The sequence below is a fragment of the Sarcophilus harrisii genome, chromosome 4 (genome assembly GCF_902635505.1).
Source record: "Sarcophilus harrisii chromosome 4, mSarHar1.11, whole genome shotgun sequence".
Classification (NCBI taxonomy): Eukaryota; Metazoa; Chordata; class Mammalia; order Dasyuromorphia; family Dasyuridae; genus Sarcophilus; species Sarcophilus harrisii.
Window position 1 is genome coordinate 287496207 of NC_045429.1, and position 20093 is coordinate 287516299.

Here is a 20093-nt window from a genome sequence, read left to right on the forward strand (position 1 = left end):
TAAATCTGAGAATATTTGATAAGTCTTTCCAATACCCAAAGGCTTAAATCTACACATATTCTCTTTAGAGTTGTTTTTTTCCCCCTTCTCACGTCTTTCAACTTTCTTTCTGTACCTTCTGTTTTTCCATTCTTTATTTTCTTTCACTGAATCATGAAGATAATCCTCCCGGCACTGACTCTCATCTATTTCTCTATCCTTTGGACGTTGGCTCATGTTTCTGGATCAAATTCTTCTCAGGTGATTATGAATCTAATGTGTGGAAGTTGAATATTGGGGAAAGGTAGTCAAGGAAGCCTGTCTTTGTCTTTTTTGTAATCATTCCCCTTCACAATTCATCTCCATAGGAACAGGTGCTGGGCTTGAGGGAGAAATTGTTGACCTTCTGTGATCTTTGTCAAAGCTGCCTCTCAGATGTGGACTCAGAGATCCAAGAACAAGTGAGACCTTCACAGAAGGTTGGGGGTAGGACATTTCCATTAGGGTAATAGGAGATAACATGCTAGATAGAAATTACCTTTGTAATATAGTCTAACCCTTTGTTCTTTATTTCTGGCTTCACCTTCCCTCCCGTCAGGCTTTTGTCTTATTAAGTGACCTGCTCCTTATCTTCAGCCCTCAGATGATTTTGGGGGGGCAGGATCATCTGAAGCCTCTCATCTTCCTTCCTGAGGTCACGCTGCAGACAGAGTTAGCCAGTTTCCTCATGGACCATGTCTTCATCCAGCCAGGAGAGCCAGGCAGTGGTTATCAGAATGGAGGTGGGGCTGTGGGTGGTGAGAATTCTAAAGATTGGGATTAGGTCATAGAGTCAAAGGAATATGGCCTTGATTTTACTTGTTTCACCTTGGTACTGTGATTTAGATACCAAAGATGCAGAGGAGGAACAGGCACAGATTGAACAGTTGCACCAGCGTCGGCGTCTCTTGGCTGGATTCTGTAAATTGTTGCTCTATGGAGTTCTGGAGATGGAAGCAGCCTCAGATATCTTCAAGCACTACAGCAAGGTATGGAAATAAGGCTTATTATGAAGAGGAATAGAAACAATTGCTGAGAGAAGGGACAGAACAAACTGGAGTAAGAACTAATAGAACAAAAATAGAATAGTTGAGGAAAGCCTGGGAAAATTAGAAAAAAAGTTGTTTTTTGGTTTTTTTTTCTGTTTAAAATTTTCCCTACCCTGTCTTGTTTAGGAAAGGAAGGAGAAGGAACGAGTAAATTTTGAGAGCAGAGAACATCTAATGAAGCCTGGAATTTAGGTCCATGTGCCTCTTTCTCCCCCCAAATCTGTCTACATTTTATGAGGCTACTAGTACTCATTGTGAGGCCTCTGATTATGTCTGAAAAATGTAGAGATGTAGTGAGAGATAGAATTTATATTTTTACTTATGTTTTCCTTAAGCATGATATCTTTTTGAAACTTTTGTTGGAATTATTTCTTTATATTTAGTGTTTATTCCACCCTGACTAAAGAGAATGCTTTGAAAGAAAAAATTATTAGTGGAAAGGGGAAAACTTTCTCTCTGTTTATCCCTCAGTTCTACAATGACTATGGTGACATCATCAAGGAAATACTAATACGGTCAAGACAGATTAACCGAAAACAGTGTTCTCAAACTCTGTTGCTTAGTCTTAAACAGGTATCCATTTTATTCTCAGTATTCCCAGTTTGGTTACATCTTTTCCTCAGAGCCTTTACATATATCTGCCCAGTGTTTATCAAATATATGTTAAATGATTTAAGGACAAAAATTTTGCCTCTTTTTTTTTAATTTTCCATATTATTTAGTATGGAGGTGTGGAGTAAATGCAAGTAGACTGGCTAAGCAGATGCCACCCTTCCCCCATATAACTTTCCCTTTCTGTTTAGAACTCTAGAGGTAAGATAGGGCTTTATCTCCTTTGTTTTCATTTCCTCCTTCTCTATCACAGTGGGCATTGCTTCTCAACTTAGCTATTGTTATTGGGTTTGGTAAAAGATCTTCCTTTCTCAGAGGCTGAGCAAAGTTGTGGGAGAACTGCTGTGTTATCACAGAAAAAGTCCTAGATTTGAATTTTGAAGATCTAGTTCCAGCTGTTTTATTGTGACTTTGAAGAAATTGTGTAACTGCTCTGCAACTTGGTAAAATGGTAAAGGGTCAATTGAGATGGCTCTGAAAGTCCTTTATTCATAATGTGAATTCTTGTTTTTTTTCTGTCTAATATACTGTTCTTCTCCTTTCCAAATAAACCACTACTTCTGGGATACAGTTGTACACGGAGCTGTTACAGGAGCATGGGCCAAAGGACTTGGATAGTCTCCCAGCCTTCATGGAGATGAGGGATCTGGCTCGGAGGTTTTCCTTGAGCTTTGGACCTCAGCAACTGCAGAATCGTGATCTTATCGTCATGCTGCACAAGTGAGGATGCTTTGTTATACTAGCTAGGGAAGAGAGGTGGGATTTAGGTACCCAGGACTTGAACAGAGATTGGGAAAGCCTAGGAGAAGTAGGGAAATAAGAATAATATTGAAAACAAAACAAATAATACTAAAAAGATTGTTGGGCTTTGGGGAATAAGCTTTTTAGTTAAAAGATGTATTGGTCCTTGAAGGGGGAATGTAAGACATGATCACTCTCCTAAGATAATTTTCTCCTTATTAAGAGAAGGCATCAAGTTTTCCCTGGCAGAGTTGTCTCCTGCCAGCTCCTCAAATCAGCCTCCCAATTTGGCATTTTTGGAGCTGCTTGAAGAATTTTCACCTCGTCTTTTCCACCAGGATAAGCAGCTCCTGTAAGTTACTGCCAGGAATTTGAAGTGGAAGTGGTTATAGAAAGAGAATGGAGTGAGGAGGGGACATTGGTAACTCAAACCCACTTTCCTTTTCTCTCCTGTTTCAGGCTATCCTATTTGCAAAAGTGCCTGGATCAGGTCGCACAACCATCTAGCCATTCTTGGAGCCCAGTCATTTCCTATTGTCATTCTCTTAGCTCACAAGAAAACAGTTCTGAGACTACCCCTCAGGGACACCCCCAGCCCAAAAAGAGACGTATAGAAGGTAAGGACTTTTTGCATACTTCATAATGCCTGCTCTTTTCTCCTTTAGGTAAGCAACTAATAAATACTGCTATTTCTTTAATTTAGCAGTTTATCTTCATCATGGTCTGTTTTTAGTTCATTGAGTTTTATATAAGGAATTCTAAACAGAGAGGAACAAAAAATCCCAGATGATTATCAAATCAAATCCAGTCAATAATTTCTTTATTAAATGTCTATTTGTCAGGCTTTGTACTAAACGCTGCAAAAGTTAAAAGGAGCTCACAGTCTTATAATGTTTGCAAATAACTATATACAACAAGCTATCTACAAGATAAATAGAGAATAATCAACAGAGGAAAGGCATTAGGATTACAGGAATTAGGAAAGGCATCTTGTAGAAAATGGAATTTTAGCTGGAAGATGAAAGAAATTAGGAAAGCCTAGAGGTAGAGATGAAGAGGGAGAGCATACATACATGGCATAATGAGTGAAGATGCCTAAAATCTGGAGATGGAGTCTGTCAACTGTGTAGAGCTGGCCTTTAACCTGTGGATAACCAGAGACTGAACAGAGCAGGCTATAGACAAAAGAATCAAGGATCAAAGAGAAGTCTAATTAATTTCTTTAAAAAAATTTTTTTTAAATTTATTTTTAAAAAATAAAGAAAAAAATAGAGAAGGAATATAAAACAAAATAAAAGAGAACATTGTCATGTACCCAGAAGAAGATCAGGGAGGATTCAAAATATATAATGACAAATTACCAGTTCAAAAAAGTATATATATTAGTAGAAGAAATTATAATCACGAATGTCCATCTTTTCTTTACTTCCTTGTAAATAGTTTTTTGTTCTCCGCTATACATTTTTTCCTTTGTTCTTTTTTTCTTCCCTTTTATTCCCCCCCCCCCCCGACTCCAAACAGGCTATAGTTTATATATTTATGTATGGATATATTTATGTATGTATATATATTATGTAAGGATATATTTATGTATGTATATATAGATATATACATACACATACATACACACATATCCCACTCCGCTTCATATACATATATACATATCTTTCCTATGCTTTCTGACTCTTTGATTCTACTCCTTAATTTGCCTTGCTCTTACTTAACCTCCCCCCACCATGGAGGTCTCCCTCGTCTTCTTTACTTATCCTTTGCTTCCTCATCCACCCATCCCTCCCCCTCTTATTTCTTCTTTATAGATTTATATTTATATTTTATAGATTTATATTTTATATATACCTTTTATAGTATATATGTAGTGTTGCCTATTTAACCCATTCCCAATGTGAGTTAGGTTTTCAGAAGTACAAGCCATCCTCCTCCCATTAATGCCTCTGTATCTATTCTTCCTCTGCACCTCATTTCTATAACATAATTACGATTTTTACCTTAACACTGCCTTAATCTTTCTCTTGAGCTACCCTATTGTTGATATCAACGTATACATTTCCCATGTAAAAAAAATAATTTGTATGTTGAGTTTCTTGAAATTGATCTTTGATATTTGCCTCTTATATGTTAAATTTTTTATTAAGTTTGGGTTTGGTTAATAGAAAGTCCTAAAAAAAACCTGCAAGTTCATTGAATGTCCATTATTTCTCATTCAATATTACAATTGTGCTGGAGATGATATTTTTGGCTACAGGCTTAGTTCTTTTTATTGTCAGTAGATATGATTTCAGGATCTGTAGTCTCTTATTGTGGCTGCTGCTAAGTCCTATACAATCCTAATTGTAACTCCAGTGTATTTGAATTGTTTTTTCCTTGTTTCTTGCAAAATTTTCTCTTTGACCTAGGGATTTCAAAAATTGGCAATAATATTTCCACACAAGATCTCTTTGAGGTGGTGATTGATGGATTTTTTTCTATTTCTAGTTTTCCTTCATGTTCTGTTATTCCAGGACAATTTTCTTACATTGTTGTGTCAAGGTTCTTTTTTTGGTCACAACTTTCAGGCAGTTCAAATTCTTATATTTTTTCTTCTTGATCTTGTTCTCCAGATCTGTTGTTTTTCTTAAAAGATATTTCATATTCTGTTCTATTTTTTAGAATCTGTTTTGTTGTTTCTTGATCTCTCATAGCTTCACTAGCTTCCCCTTGTCCAATTCTAATTTTCAAAAAGTTATTTTCATCTTTGAGACTCTGTTTCCTTTACTAGTTGGTTAACTTTTTTAAAAATCATATTCTTGTCTTTTTTGGACAGTTTTCATTTATTTATTTTTAGTTTTTCCTCAGTGTTTCTCATTTGATTTTTAAATTCTTTTTTGAGTTCTTCTATAAATTCTCTTTGGGTGGAGAGCCATTTCATACTTTTCTTTGGGGTAGAAGAAGCTCTTTTTACTTCATGTCCTCCTCTGAATATGACCCCTGGTCTTCCCTATTCTCATAGTAAGTTTCTATGGTGAGGTATTTTTTTGGGTTTTTTGCCAGTTCATTTTTTTTTTTTTTTTAAATAAGAGGTATTAGTATAAGCACTTCTAATTATGGGGTGGGGTGATGATGCCTCTAGCTTCACTTGAGTTTTCCTCTCTGACCTGGAACTCCAAACCAGAAGCTCCACCCTCCAGCAAGTTCCCTCACAACCAGCAGCGCGGTCCTATCCCATTGCTTTTACACTCATTCACTCACTGCATATGCTGGTTTCTTCTCACCTAGGGCCAGATCCCCACAATGCATCTGGGCCTGGCTTTTCTAATCAGCAGAAGTTCACTCAGTCCTCTGTATCTCAGACTAACTCCACACACTATCAAGGAGGTGAAAGTTTCTTGATCCTGCTGAGGCTCCAGCTAAACCAGCTAGCTCCAGGGCTCCCCACTTGATATTTCGACAGAGCTAGCCAGGAGGCACTTGTACTTCACATGGGGTCTTTTTTCAAATCATCTTGGATTGTACAGGACAACCTCTGTTTTGCCCCAGGTCTTCTTGATTTCATCAGTCTGTTTGCCCTAAGGTGCAAATTTGTTCTATTTGTGAGAGAAATCTGGAGAGCTTGAAATTTATCAACCTAATCCACCATATTCCCACAATCTTCCAGTCTAATTAATTTCAAAGTGAGGAAAATGTTTACTTGGCAGAAGTCCTCCTGAGGAGGAGGGCTTAACATGCCGGGGCAAAGGTAGGGCTTTATTTACATAAATGGGGGCTGGATCATGACATAATATTGTTAGGTTTTGAGTAGCAATTCTCATGGCAGTTCATTTGTGAATAATTCAGGCATTCCTGGGTCCTGTGGGAATAGCCTCAAGTTAATTGTCTCACAGTAGAGTACAGAATCAGAGTTTGCATGGCAATGCTTAGTTTTAATTAGCAGTTACAAGAAACATAGATTGTGAGCATGTTGGGAAATGTGATGGATCATCTGTTCCTGGCTCTCAATGCATGGAAAATAGGGAGACAGAGTATAAAGTAAAAAAAGAATGGAAAAGAATAGCTATGCCTGGAGCGGGGCACAGATTATGAAGAACTTTGAATACTAGGGGATACAAAAGTTGCAGGGAGCCACTGGAGTTTATTTAGTAGAAGAATGACATGGTTAAACTTTTGATTTGGGAAGATCGCTTTGACATCTGAATGAAGGATGGACTAGAGTAGGGAAAGATTGGTGGCAGGCAAATAAACAGGCTATTGCTGTAGTTCTAATATAAAGTGATAAAGGCCTATATCAGAGGAGTGATGGTGCCAAGAGGAAGTGTATTAAAGAGATGTTAGGTAAAAATCAGATATTGCATATAGATGATGAGAGACAGTGAGGAGTTGAGATTGTCAGACTAGGGGACTTGGGAGGATGGATACAAGAGTGGTCTTAATAGTAATAGGGAAGGGAGGAAAATTTTGAAGTGAAAACAATGAATGCAGTTTTGGACATGTTGAGCTTAAGATGTCTGATGTCTACTAGGAAGTTGGAGATGAGAGATCAGAGATCATCAGAGAAATTAAAATTGGATGAGTAAATTTGTGATTCATTAACATAGAGATGATAATTGAATCTCCATGGAAGCTGATAAAATCACTAAATGAAATAGTACAGAGGAGAAGAGAGAAAGAGGGCCCAAGACAGAGACCTATCTGACACCCAATGTAAGCAGTTATGACGTGGATAAAGAACAAATAAAAGAGACTGAGAAGAAGCAGTGAGGTAAGAGGAAAACCAGGAGAGAGGAGTGTCACCAAAAAAAATAGAGAGAATGATAGAAAATAGCTAATATGTAGTTCTAGCATATACAATCAATCCTCAACTTTTGTGGACGTAAGATTCCTAGAAAATGGGTAAAAATAAAAAATGCAAATGTGGATACATTGAACCTGAGAAATTTATAGGTGATTAAGTTCCCATATCACCCAAAACTAATTTTTTACTAAGGAGATTGCTAGAAATACACTTTTTAAAAAATTAACATTTCGGCTAATACTTTTCCTAATACATTAATCAATATGTTAGCCATGAAATAACCTATAAATATATTACACAAAATAAAATTGGCAACATGAAAAACATTTTTTCTTGCCTAATAATTTCCTGGAATTCTCTGACCTTTTGTACTATCTCAAAAAAATTAAATTTCAGACAATATTCACTTTTCACAACACACCAAATCTACGGTATCATATTGTTCTGCAAATGAAATTATTAAAACTAAAACATTTTAAAATATTAATCTTACTTTGTCAGTTGTAAGTGTGAGGATTTACTATGCTACCATAAATGTCTTTGCTTTGTTCATTCTCTGAAAAACTAAGGGAGAAGTTGCCAGGATCTTAGTCAATACTCTTAGAAGACACTGAAATTTGTGATAGTCTCAACATCCTTAGGACCCAAAAGACTTGCACTATGTTTTAGGGGCATAATTGCAGCACAAATCTTGGATTTTAAAGGCAAACAATGAAAATATACAACAAATACATGAGGAGCTCTTTATAATATAATAAAACAAGACCAATGAAGTACTTTATAGAATACTATTTGCTCCACAAACTTGCATGTATCACTGCTTCTCATTTTTTTCCCCTAGTGTACATAGTCTAGTCTCAAATGTGCAGTGTTGCCAACACTAAAGGAAAAATGAGATAAATAATAAAATCACACAAATGGCTTAAGGTGGTGAAAATTAAACACAAAAATAAGATTGACCATAATAATGTTCCAGATCTTAACTGAAGAATTGTCACTTTCATCTTTTAGTAAGAAATTTCATTTCAGTAGTACATTTCACTGAAGAAAGAAATGACCTGGGAGTCAAGTGAGCGACATTCAATTTGCCTTTTAACTTAGTTATTTCTCCTCTGGGTCTTAATTTATTTACAAAATGAAAAGGTTTGATTGAGTTTCTAAGGTCCATTCCAGCTTTAAATTCTGTGATTCTGATTATTATCGAAAGCCTCCTCTGTATAAACCATTGTGCTGAGTCCTTTGAGAGATTAAAAAAAATATATGAAAAGTTAATTGTGTTAGGATAAGAACTAAATGAGTAATAGAAGTAAATAATTTGAGTTCATTTTTTTCTGAATTCCTAATTCCTAATCATAATATTTCAGTCTAACTTTCCTTCTGTTTTATCACTTGAATTCCTGTTCTTCATCCTTACCTTGAACTCCACAATCCTCTCTCCACTCAGTTCTTTCTGAGTGCATCTTGTAATGCCAGTCAGTCAAAAAATTCTTATTAATCACCTTACGTGCCAGGCACTATACTAAACACTAAGGATACAAGGAAAGGAAAAATAAAAAGACAAAACTCAGTCCCTGTAACCAAGGATCTCACAGTCCAGTGGGGATATAAATAACTATGTACAAACTGAATATGTACAGGATAAATTTGAAATATAGCATTTTTAAAAAATCAGTCATTCTTTCATATCTCTGACAGGAGGCAAGGGAGGAGTATATTTTATCATCATCCTTTGAATTCTGAAATTTTTTCTTCCCATTTGTAATGTGAGCTCCTTGACTAAAATGAATGCCAAATATAATAATTTATCTATAATATACTGTAGAGGGCCAGAACTTTGGAGAAGTATACTTGAAACAAGGTGTTAACTCAGTGGAATTGATAAGATGGCGATTCTCTAGTTCACATATATACTTAATATTTCTCTAGTTCACACGTATTCTGTATGCTATAATGATGTAATTGTACTAAGGTGCATTTTATATATATATGGCTGAGAAGGACTGGAAATGAGACATTCCATTTTTCATCATCTTCCTAGTGGCTCTCTTGCCTCCTGTACTCCTCCAGAAAGTGCTTGCTCAAACATTACAATATATAATGCCAAATATACTTCCACAGGCCCACTTCAGATTTTGTATTAGCATTGCATTCTGTCCCTAGGGATGTGAATGGAAAATCATTCCCTAGTCATGGAAATTGTCTTTCCCTTAATCATTATGTCAAACCCTGTCTTGGAAAAAAATAAAGTTGGATAATCCTTGAGTAAGTTTAAGAGATTGGTATAAGCCCCCTACATTAGATGTTGGTGCATTTGTGTGTGTCTACAGCCACTTTCAAGGAGGGTCAAGAACATTTCTGCCCACCTCAGGAACAGAGTCTACTTCTAAGCAGTGTTCCACAGTCTCCTACTTTTACCTCTACAACTCTGAAAGAGAAGGATTCCCTTTGGAGACAAAAGGATGAAGAAGAGGGCTCTGGATCAGAATTTAGGTAAGGACTTGGGAGAGGGTCTAAGTCTGGGTCGCAGTTTCTGTGTTTTGGAATTTGTCTATTTTCATGATTCTTTCTATCATGAACCCATGATTATTTTCTATTGTGGTTCTCATTTAAATTTTTTATTTATTTTGCCTGTTCAGTATTTGTCTTTTAGATCTTCTTTACCATTCACAAATCCATTTATCTTTTTCTCACATTTATACTGATCCTTTCACAAGAATTTCAATAACTTTATTGATTGGACCTATAGAATATAATCTCTTTTGTCTAATATTCAAGGCTGAAAACTTCATTCTACCTTTCCAGCTTTATTTCAGTATTATGTTGTTTTTTTCTAATATACTTTGTATTCTGGACAAACCGTATTACTCTGAATATCTTGCCTCCTTCTGTGTCCATGCGTCTGTGCTGGTTTGTGAAAACAAAGAGCACAAAAAAAATTAGGAAAGGAAAAAAAATGCTTCAATCTGCACTCTAGTCCATCAGTTCTCTATCTGGAGGTATGGATAGTATTTTGCATTATGTGTCCTTTGGAATTAATTTTCATGAATCATTGTATTAATTAGTCTATATATATCAAACTATTGTATTGCTAGCTCTTTCACAATTATTTTGTCCTTACAATGTTGCTATTACTATGCACATTTTTCTCCTGGTTCTCACTTTATTTTGCATCAGTTCATATAAGTCTTCCTAGGTCTTTCTAAAATATTTGCCTGATCATTTCTTTTTTTCCTTATTTTCCTCAATTACATATAAAAATAATTTTTAACATTTGTTTTTAAAACTTTGTGTTCCAGATTTTCTTAACTTTCCTTCCTGCCTCACCTTTCTCATTGAGAATGGAAGCAATTTCAGTATAGGCTATACATGTGTAGTCATATAAAACATTTTCATAATAGTCATGTTGTGAAAGAAAATATAGACCAAAAATAAAACCCCTCAAAAAAAAAAGTGTGCATCAGTTTACATTCATATACTACTAGTTCTTCCTTTTGAGTATAGATGGCATCTTTCATCATAAGTCCTTTAGCATTGTCTTGGATCACTGTAGTGCTGAGAATAGTTATGTCATTCACAGCTGGTCATCTTATAATATTGCTGTTATTTTGTACACAATACATTTAAATCACTTTGCCTTAACTCATGGAAGTCTTTCCAGATTTTTCTAAGAGACTCCTCATTATGATTTCTTATAACACAATACTATTCTAACATAATCACATACAATTTATTCAGCCATTCCCCAATTGTTGGGGATCCCCTCAAGTTCTAATTGTTTGCCTCAGAAAGAGCTGCTATAAATATTTTTGTACACATAGATCCTTCCCCCCCCTTTTTTTAAATCTCTTTTGGGATACAGACATAGAAATTAGGTCAAAGGGTATGCATAATTTTATAGCCCTTTGGGGATAGTTTCAAATTGCTCTACAAAATGATTGAATCAGTTCACAACTCCAGCAGTTCAGTAATATTTCATTTTTCCCATATTGCTTCCACGATTTGTCATTTTCCTTTTCTGCTCTATTGGTCAATCTAAAAGGTATGTGGTAGTATTTCAGAATGATTTTAATTTGCATTTCTCTAATCAATAGTGAGTTAGAGCATTTTTTCATATGGCTCTAAATAAGTGTGATTACTTCATTTGAAACTATTCCTAGGTTCTGATCATTTATCATTTGGGGAATGGTTATTTTTATAAATTTAACTCAGTTCTCTATATGTTTGAAAAATGAGACCTTTGTCAGAGAAACTTCAATTTTTTTTTTTAACTTACTCTTGCTAACTGTATTTCCCCTGTTAATTCTATTCTTTCTGCTTTCACCTTGTTCCTCCCCAAAAGAATTTGTGATGCAGTTTGCCCCATTCTGCCTTTCTGCCTTTCCGCCTTTCCCTTTCTTCTGGTACATCCTCTCACCCCTTAATTTTATTTATTTTTAGGTATTTCTTCACATTCAATTAACATCTGTTCCCCCCCTTCTCTGTCTGTCTGTCTCTCTCTGTCTCTCACAAACACACACACACACACTTCTTCTAAGTGCCCTAATAATGAGAAAATTCTTATGAGTAACAAATGTCATCTTCCCATGTAGAAATGTTTAAGTTTATTATGATTTCCCTTTCCTAAACAGGAATGGTAAACACCATTTTATGCTTCTCTAGAGTCTTATATTTGAAAGTCAGATTTTCTATTCAGCTCTGGTCTTTTCATCAACAATATTTGAAAGTCCTTTATTTTATTTCAGTGAATACCAGTTTTCCCCTGAAGGATTTTTGCTGGGTAGGTGATTCTTCCCTGGATCTATTTTCCATGTCATTTTTTTAGTGAGTTATTGCATATTTTTCAATTTTTTTCTTTTTTCTTTTGGTTATTTTTTCCTTGATTTTTCATAAAGTCATTAGCTTCCATTTGCTCAATTCTCATTTTTATGGAATGATTTTCTTCAGTAGGTTTTTATCACTTCCTTTTCTCTTTTCTCCAATTCTGTTTTTAAATGAGTTGTTTTTTCCCCAATTGATTTGTTTTCCATTTGGCCAATTCTTTTTTTAAAATTTTTTTAAGTGAATTTTTGTGCAATTTTTCCCATTTGGCCAATTCTGTTTTAAAAGGCATTCTTTTCCTCATTTTTTTTTTTGTACTTTCTTTGCCATTTGGTTTAAGTATGGTTCTTTTTAAGGTGTTCATTTTCTACTATTTTTTGGTCTCCTTTACCAAACTGTTGACTTTTTTTTCAGGATTTTCTTGCATCACTTTTATTTTTCTTCCCAATTTTTCCTCTACCCCTCTTAAGTGATTTTCAAAAACAATTTTTTGGCTTGTCTATGGCCTGTAATCAATTCATATTTTTCTTGGAAGCTTGGATGGAGAAGTTTGACTTTGTTCTGAGAATTTGTGTGTTGATCTTCCTTGTCACTATGGTAGCTTTCTCTAGTAGAATCTTTTTCTATTGTTTTTTTCTCAGCCCATTGCTTGTCTCTGAGCTTCTTTCAGGGTGGAAGAGAATTCTTCTTTCAGGGTGGAAGATGTACTGTCCCAAACTTCCAGGGGTTTTGTGTAGCTTTTTTCAGGGATACTTCTAGGGACCTGTAAGTTTTCAGTTCTTCCAAAGTGGTATGATCTAAGGAGAAATGTTTACTACTTTCCTGGCCTAAGGATCCCTGCTCCCCTGTGGCCACAAACTCTAGTGTACTAGGTCTTCTACCCCTGGGGCAAGTACACCTAGGTCTGTGACCCAAATTTAAGTATATGGGCAAAGTAACAGAGTCCTGCCTCAGTTTTAGCAACAAGACCCCTGTAATCTTCTGACCAGCTGTTTGACCCCCTTACTGTCTGTGTATTGAGAACTCTGGAAGCTGCTGCAACTGTTGATTCAGTGGCTCCCAAGGCCTGCTCTTGGTTTACTGGAGTAAAGCTGTACTGGCACGGTTTGTATTGTATTATGTTCCCATCCTCAGGTGTCACCTTTCCTACTAACCTTCTAAGTTGTCTTTGGCATTTGTAGACTGAAATATCTGGAAACCACAACTGCTGCCACTGATTCAATTGTCCCTGTTTCTGATTTGCTGGGGAGAGGCTGTGCTGGAGCCCAGACTGTGCTTCACTTTCACCCTGGTAGGGCAGAGCTTTCCTACAGACCTTCCAAATTGGTTCATTCCATCTTTTGATGGATTCTGCTGTTCTAAAATTTGTTTAGAAATATTATTTAAAGGTATTTGGATGAGTTTTTAGGAAGAACTTGAGTAAATTTCCCCACCTTTATACTCTGCCATCTTAGCTCCATCTGCATTGTCATTTCTTGCAGTATTCTCTCAATCATTAACCACAGCTTATTCAGCCATTCCCTAATTGATTGGGAGCCCTTCCGTTTCAGAGTTGTAATGAACATTTTTGTATATATCAATCCCTTAGTCTTTTGTGGATTCTTGTCTAGGTTATATTCTTTAATTGTAGGGATTTTCTTCCTGCCCCACAGTACGCTTTCTCTTTCTATACTCTTTTACTTTGCAGACAATTTGACTATATCACCTGTATTCATTCAACTTTACTGGTTCCCTGATGATTCCTCCAAAGTCAGATATAAAATCCCAAATTTGTTTTTTAAAGCCCTCTATAATCTGATCCTTTCCTACTTTACTAGGGTGTTTATTCATTACAACTCCATATACTCTGTGATCCAGAAATCTGCCTTCTTACCTTAACTTGAATTAAACATTCTATCTCCTACCTCCACACATTTTTTTTTTTACTGTCCCCTTCTCCTAGAACTTTCTCCCTCCCTGCTTCCCTGATTTTCTTCAGTTCTTATCTCCTTTTTTTGCAAGAGGCATTTCCCAATTTCACTTTAGGAGTAAGAAAGCTATTGCTTTCCCTCTGTTGATTGTCTCCAATTGGTCCTGCCTTCTTTGTATATAATTGTTTCTATGTTGGCACAAATTAAGTTTTTAATAAATGCTTATTGACCAACTTGTTTTCTAAGTAGAAATCTTTGAAATCTTTTTCTTCCTTTGAAACCCAACACAGATATCATTGCCTTCTCCATGAAGCATCCAGGGCATGCTAAAAGGGAATCTTTATTCCTTTACTTGTCTTCTCTTGTTTAACATCTTGTATTTCTACCTTGATTTTCCTGGCTTCTTGAAGGTAGAAATTAGCACGTTTTCTTTTTTTATATTCTTATTGTCTAACACAAATTCGTTGTAGTTCCTTCCAATTTATGGTCAAAGAAAAACTAGAAAACATTATGAAATGCAAAATGGATAATTTTGATTACAATAAATTTAAAAGTTTTGGTACAAACAAAACCAAAAATACAGCCAAGATTAGAAGGAAAGCAAAAAGCTTCCATTTTCTTATAAAGTTGTTTCTTATATGTTTCTTATAAAGGGTCCATTTCTAAAATATGTAGATAATTGGCTCAAATTTATAACAAACAAGCCATTCCCCAATTGGACATGAACAGTTTTCAAAAGATAAAATTAAAGACATTTCTAGTAATATGAAAAAATGCTCTAAGTCTCTGTTGATTAGAAAAATGCAAATTAAGACAATTCTGAGGTACTATTTCATACCTCTCAGATTGGTTAAAATATCAGGAAAAGATAATGATAAATGTTGGAGAGAGGATGTGGGAGAACTGAGTCACTAATACATTGTTGGTGGAATTGAGAACTTATCCAACATTCTGGAGAGCAATTTGGAACTTTGCCTTTGATCTCTAGTGGGTCTATATCCCAAAGAGATTTGTAGCAGCCTTTTTTGTAGTGGCAGTTCAGAGAGAGAACTATGGATACTGAATGTGGATCAAAGCATAGTATTTTCATTTTTTTGGTGGCGTTTGCTCTTTTTTTTCTTTCTCATATTTTTTTTTTCTTTTTACCTTTTGATCTGATTTTTCTTGCACACTATGAAGAATATAGAAATATGTTTAGAATATTTAACCTATGTTGGATTACTTGCCATCTTGGGGAGTGGGGAGGTAGGGGAGAAAGAGGGAGAAAATTTTGAAACACAAAGTGTTTGTTGAATGTTAAAAAATATCTTTGCATGTATTTGAGGGGTAAAAGCTATTCAAATGAAAAAGAACGATTAATTTCTTCCTTATCTCTGTCCATATAGCCAATCACCCTTGGGATCCCAGAAACCCAAACACTCATATCCAGAGGGTTTCTACCACATGGTACATAGCCACTATGGTCCTGGTCTAGGCAGTCAGCTAACCCGGTTAGTATTTTCCTCTATCATCTTTAAACCTTTAATCATCCATTTTAAAAGAACTTTCTTCTTATCTTACTCTTCTATGCAACCTCCACCAGACTCACCCTTATGGAGGAGGATGATATTAATGAGATGGTAATAGAAGAGTCAGGTGAAGAAGAAGCAGAGGAATGGGAAGACACAGATAAGGTAAGTAGAGGCAAAGAAAGAAAACAAACTTATTCTGGTTCTTCCTTACTATGTAGAAAAACATTCCCTATTCCACTCCCCACCCCACCCTCCAATTATTGACTACTGTTTCCAGTGAGAAAGTCAGGAGAGGGACAGGAAGAAGAGAATGAGGAGACTAATTAAATGTTTTTCACCTGCTTAAAAAGGGTACTTGGGTGGGTGAGGGAAATTGAGCACTCATCCCTTTCTGCCTCTGACAATAATCTCTTTGCCTTCCACATTTGCAAGATTCTTCTTCCTCTCCTTACCTCTCCTTTAGAGAGCTCTTCCAATTCCACATGATTCATTTTACTCATATCCATGGCTTATAACTTCTACTCCCATTCTTTTTTCCTTAAAAAGGGGAAAGGAATTCAGCAGATCACAGGAAGAATAATCATATGATCATAATTTATAATTTGAAACAATCAGAAGCAATCTAATCTAAACAATAATTCTTATAGATGAGAAAATTAAGAGCCAGGGTGGTTAGGAGGCTTTGCCCCTTTTCACATAGTAAGTATCAGAGGTAGGTTTTGAACCTATATCCTCTGACCTCTGAAAAAGAGGCCTAAAGTAAATTGGAAAGGGCTAAAGGAAGTTTGGAAGTTTGAAAACATAAAAATGAAGAATAAGAAAATCTGCAATGTTTCCTTCCCTGAAAATCTTTTGTGAGAAAACCTTCATCTGTCTGAGCTAAGGGAATAAGCTTTAAGGAGAGTCATGCAGAAAAGACAAAATCCTCCTTTCATTAACTATAATTGAACAAACAGGAACCATTGTCTCCCTTTATAGCTAGGAGAACAGGCAAAGAGTTAGTTGTGAGAGTGGAAAAGATATTCTTTAAACTTTTAACTCTACTCTTTCCAGCATCCAAACTCTCATTCTTCCTTCAAACACCAGCGAGACCTCTTTGACTCGGCAGAGGTAGACAGTGATGTGAGTATACCGGGACGAGATTGCTTTTTCTTGGGTGACGGCAGATGGAATGTCTTCAGGTCATGTAACCTATTTTAGAGGCAGTAAGGTAAAAATCAAAAGCCCTATTCTCATTGTCTTTGGAATCAGGGTTTTGGGTTAGAGGAAGAGGGCTGCCATAGAACTGTGATATAGAAGAGCATGGAATTATCTGTTTGTCTTTTTCTTTTTTCTTCTATGGATTCCTGTTCTTGTTTTCTCAGGACTTCTAAGACCACACTGTGCCTTCTTCAAGCTGATTGCCCAGTCATCAATATGACCACTTGGAATATAAAAAACAGAGTTCAAAGCTATCCTAGTTACTGAGGGAAAATAAAGGAGTAACTTTCACCTACCTTCTTCTCCCAGTTTTATCTTATTTTTCTTTCCTCTCTGTGACTTTTGGGTTGTAGAGGCTGTGTGACTTTCCTACTCTTCCTAATTCCTGTTTAACCAGGTTTTCCCTTACACTATAATTTGGGACAGGAGAGTCTATCCTCCTATTTTTGAAGAGAGGTATACTATGTTTCTATTGAAAAATAACCTTTGTTTCCCCATGTTTGTGGAGATATCTTATCTCCCAGCCTTTTTTGGTGCATCTTTTGGTGCTTGTTAGTTTAATAAAGTGTTGGAAATCAAAACTGGTCTCTGAGAATATAATTTATAAGACACACTCCTGAATAGAAGAAACATTTCCCCTTGGGATTCTGTAGAGAAGAGCTCTTAGTCACCAAATGCTTAATAAGTTATTAAATTTGGTAAGTTTTAAGTGGAGTAAGAATAGGTAACCACCTATTTTCCTTATGCTCAAGCCTGATCTTTTATGGGTCAGCTTATTCTGAAGCTCTTCTACCTATATTGAGATATCCCTCATCTCCAAGGGTAACCTCTTATTCCATCCTTTTATTTCTCTCTATCAGTCATACTTATATTTCTTTTTGAAGATAAAAAAAAATTGAATCTTTGCTATTAGATGATCTTTGCAATTGGATGGATCCCAGAGATCATCTTGTCCAATCTTGCATCTTGCACCTAGTTTAGAAATCTTTTCTTCTACCCTATTTTAGTTTTTTTTTTTTTTAATACCAACAGCGAATGAGAGAATCCTGCTGTATTACTTAAACACCCCCATTTGATTGGGAGGCAGCTTTAATTAAATCTTTTGACTCAAAATCTCCTTTCTTGTAAATTCCCATTGGTCTTAATTCTGCCCTTTGGCATAGTGCTATGACAGCTATTATTAAAATATTTGAAGACATCTATTATTCACTTCACTTTTTTCTCTGGGTAAAACACATTACTTTAACCCATTGTATGATATGATTTCACTGTTTTAGTAAATTTTCTAGTTTGCCATTGTCCTTATAAATATGATTTCCAAAGGAGATTACAGAACTGTATCAAAAGGATCATATGCTATGACCTATTTATACCTAGAATACAAGACTGATTCAATATTGGGAAAACTACTAGCATAATTGACCACATCAATAACAAAACCAACAAAAAATTATATGATTGTCTCAATAGACGCAGAAAAAGCACTTGATAAAATAAAAAAATATATAGAACTAGAAAAATCAAAACACTAATTCACTGTTGGTGGACTTGTCAATTGATCCAACCATTCTGGAGAGCACTTTGGAACTATGGGCAAAAGACTAGAGAACTCTGCATACCCTTTAATCCAGCAATATCATTACTAGGTTTGTATCCCAAAGATAAGTATTTTTAAAAAGGGAAAGGGGACCGATTTATACAAAAATATTTATAGCAAGTAAAGCAGTTGTAGTGGCTAAGAATTGGCAGTCAAAGGGGGATGCCCATTAATTGGGGAATGACTGAACAAGCTGTGATGATTGTAATGAAAAATCATTGTTCTGTAAGAAATTACAAGCAGAATTATTTCATAAAAACATGTATAGTCTTAAATGAACTGATGCAAAATGAAGTAGGCAGAACTAGAAAAATATTGTACACAATATTGTATAACATTGCAATATTGTATGATGAACTATGAATAATGATTTGGCTAATCTCAGCAGTACAAGGATCCAAGACAGTATCCAACAGATTCATGATGAAACATGCTATTTATCTCTAGAGAAAAAAACATAGTTATCTGAATTCAGACTAAAATAGTCTCTTTCCTCCTACTGCCTTTCCCTCCTGCTTGCCTGCCTCCTCCCCCCCCCTTTTTCTTTTCTACTTGTACAAAATAATATGGAATGTTTTACAAGATTACACATGTATGAAAGGCTTTGCAATTGTTAGTGCTGAAAAATTACCCATGCATATATCTTGTAAATAAAAAGCTATAATAAAAAAAGAAAAGAAAAAAATCATAATAAAAAAAAAAGATTGCACATGTATCTATATTTGATTGCTTACCATCTCAAGGACTGATGAAGGGAGGGAGGGGAGGAAAAGATAGAATTTGAAATGTAGGGAAAATGTTATTTAAAAATTATGACTCCCAGAACCAAACAATAGTACTCAAGTTGGATAAACCAATACATACGTATACTTAAAGTACTATTATTTCTCATGATTTGGATACTGTTTAATTAGCTATTTCTGTTAATGCAGCCTAATGATATATTGACTGTTTTGGTAGCTATGTTCATATTGGTGACTCAGATTAAGCTCAGCTAAAACCACTGGTTATTAAAACTAGTCTTCTGTATCTATTTCTAAGCATGCTAGCCTGAAACAGATCAAACAATAAGAATTCAAAGACAGTAAGTTAAGCTTTCAAATCATAAATTATGCTATACACGTTCTTTCAATTAGTATATATGTATATATTTTTAAATGTTGAAAAAGACAGAGCCTGTGGCTTTTGACCAGAAACTTCCAGATTCATAGATTCATTGAATGTCAGATCTGACAGGAATTTCTGAGATCATTTAGTTTCTCCCCTCACTTCTCTCCCACATTTTACAGTTGCTACAACAAAGACCTAGAAAAGGAATCTAGGTGTCTAGAAGCCAATGTGTTATCTATCACAGGGATACTTATGCTTTCCTCTACTGTTTGGAGTCAGTGAAGGGCTGTGATAGGACTAATATCTACCCATAAAGTCTCACCACCTCTTTTCTTCCTGCATATACTAGTCCCAGGACCAGATTGCCTTCTGTTTTCCTGATACAGCTTTTTTTTTCCCAACCAGAACATAGGCTTAGATCTTTTCTCTTGACCCCACCTCCCCTTTAACCTCTGTTGCCTTGGCTATCAGATCTAGCAAATGGTTTCAGGCATCTGTGATTAAATATTGTAAAATTGTAAAATTTCCACCATCTGATGAGACAGGAGATCCTGTGGAATTTGGGGGGGATGTGGAACCACAATATACTATTCCTAAGTTGTTTAGAAATGAAAATTATAAACTAGAATTATGACCTGCACAACAAAAATAATGAGCAGAACAGAAAAAACTTTAATCTACAGTGGCAAACCTGATAGAGGATGGCAGGGGGAGGAGAGGACAAAAAAGTGCAAATATAAT

At 35.5% G+C, this 20093-nt stretch overlaps 1 protein-coding gene across 8 annotated transcripts in view; it reads left to right on the plus strand.

Annotated features, from left to right (window-relative positions):
- The window catches only part of STAG3 (stromal antigen 3), a 34879-nt gene extending 17938 nt beyond the window's left edge, over positions 1-16941 (plus strand). For 5 of the 8 annotated variants that reach the window (XM_031965269.1, XM_031965268.1, XM_031965272.1 and 2 more), the window contains 13 exons: positions 160-240; positions 348-458; positions 578-761; positions 865-1007; positions 1539-1640; positions 2251-2399; positions 2644-2772; positions 2880-3037; positions 9534-9696; positions 15320-15424; positions 15517-15607; positions 16499-16655; positions 16810-16941. In XM_031965269.1, coding sequence (XP_031821129.1) covers positions 160-240; positions 348-458; positions 578-761; positions 865-1007; positions 1539-1640; positions 2251-2399; positions 2644-2772; positions 2880-3037; positions 9534-9696; positions 15320-15424; positions 15517-15607; positions 16499-16645 — 1563 coding nt within the window. In that variant the 3' untranslated portion in view covers positions 16646-16655; positions 16810-16941. The remainder of the gene's footprint in view (positions 1-159; positions 241-347; positions 459-577; positions 762-864; positions 1008-1538; positions 1641-2250; positions 2400-2643; positions 2773-2879; positions 3038-9533; positions 9697-15319; positions 15425-15516; positions 15608-16498; positions 16656-16809) is intronic. The other 3 variants (XM_031965273.1, XM_031965274.1, XM_031965270.1) reach the window with 3 other exon arrangements.
- The last annotated feature ends 3152 nt before the right edge of the window (positions 16942-20093 follow it).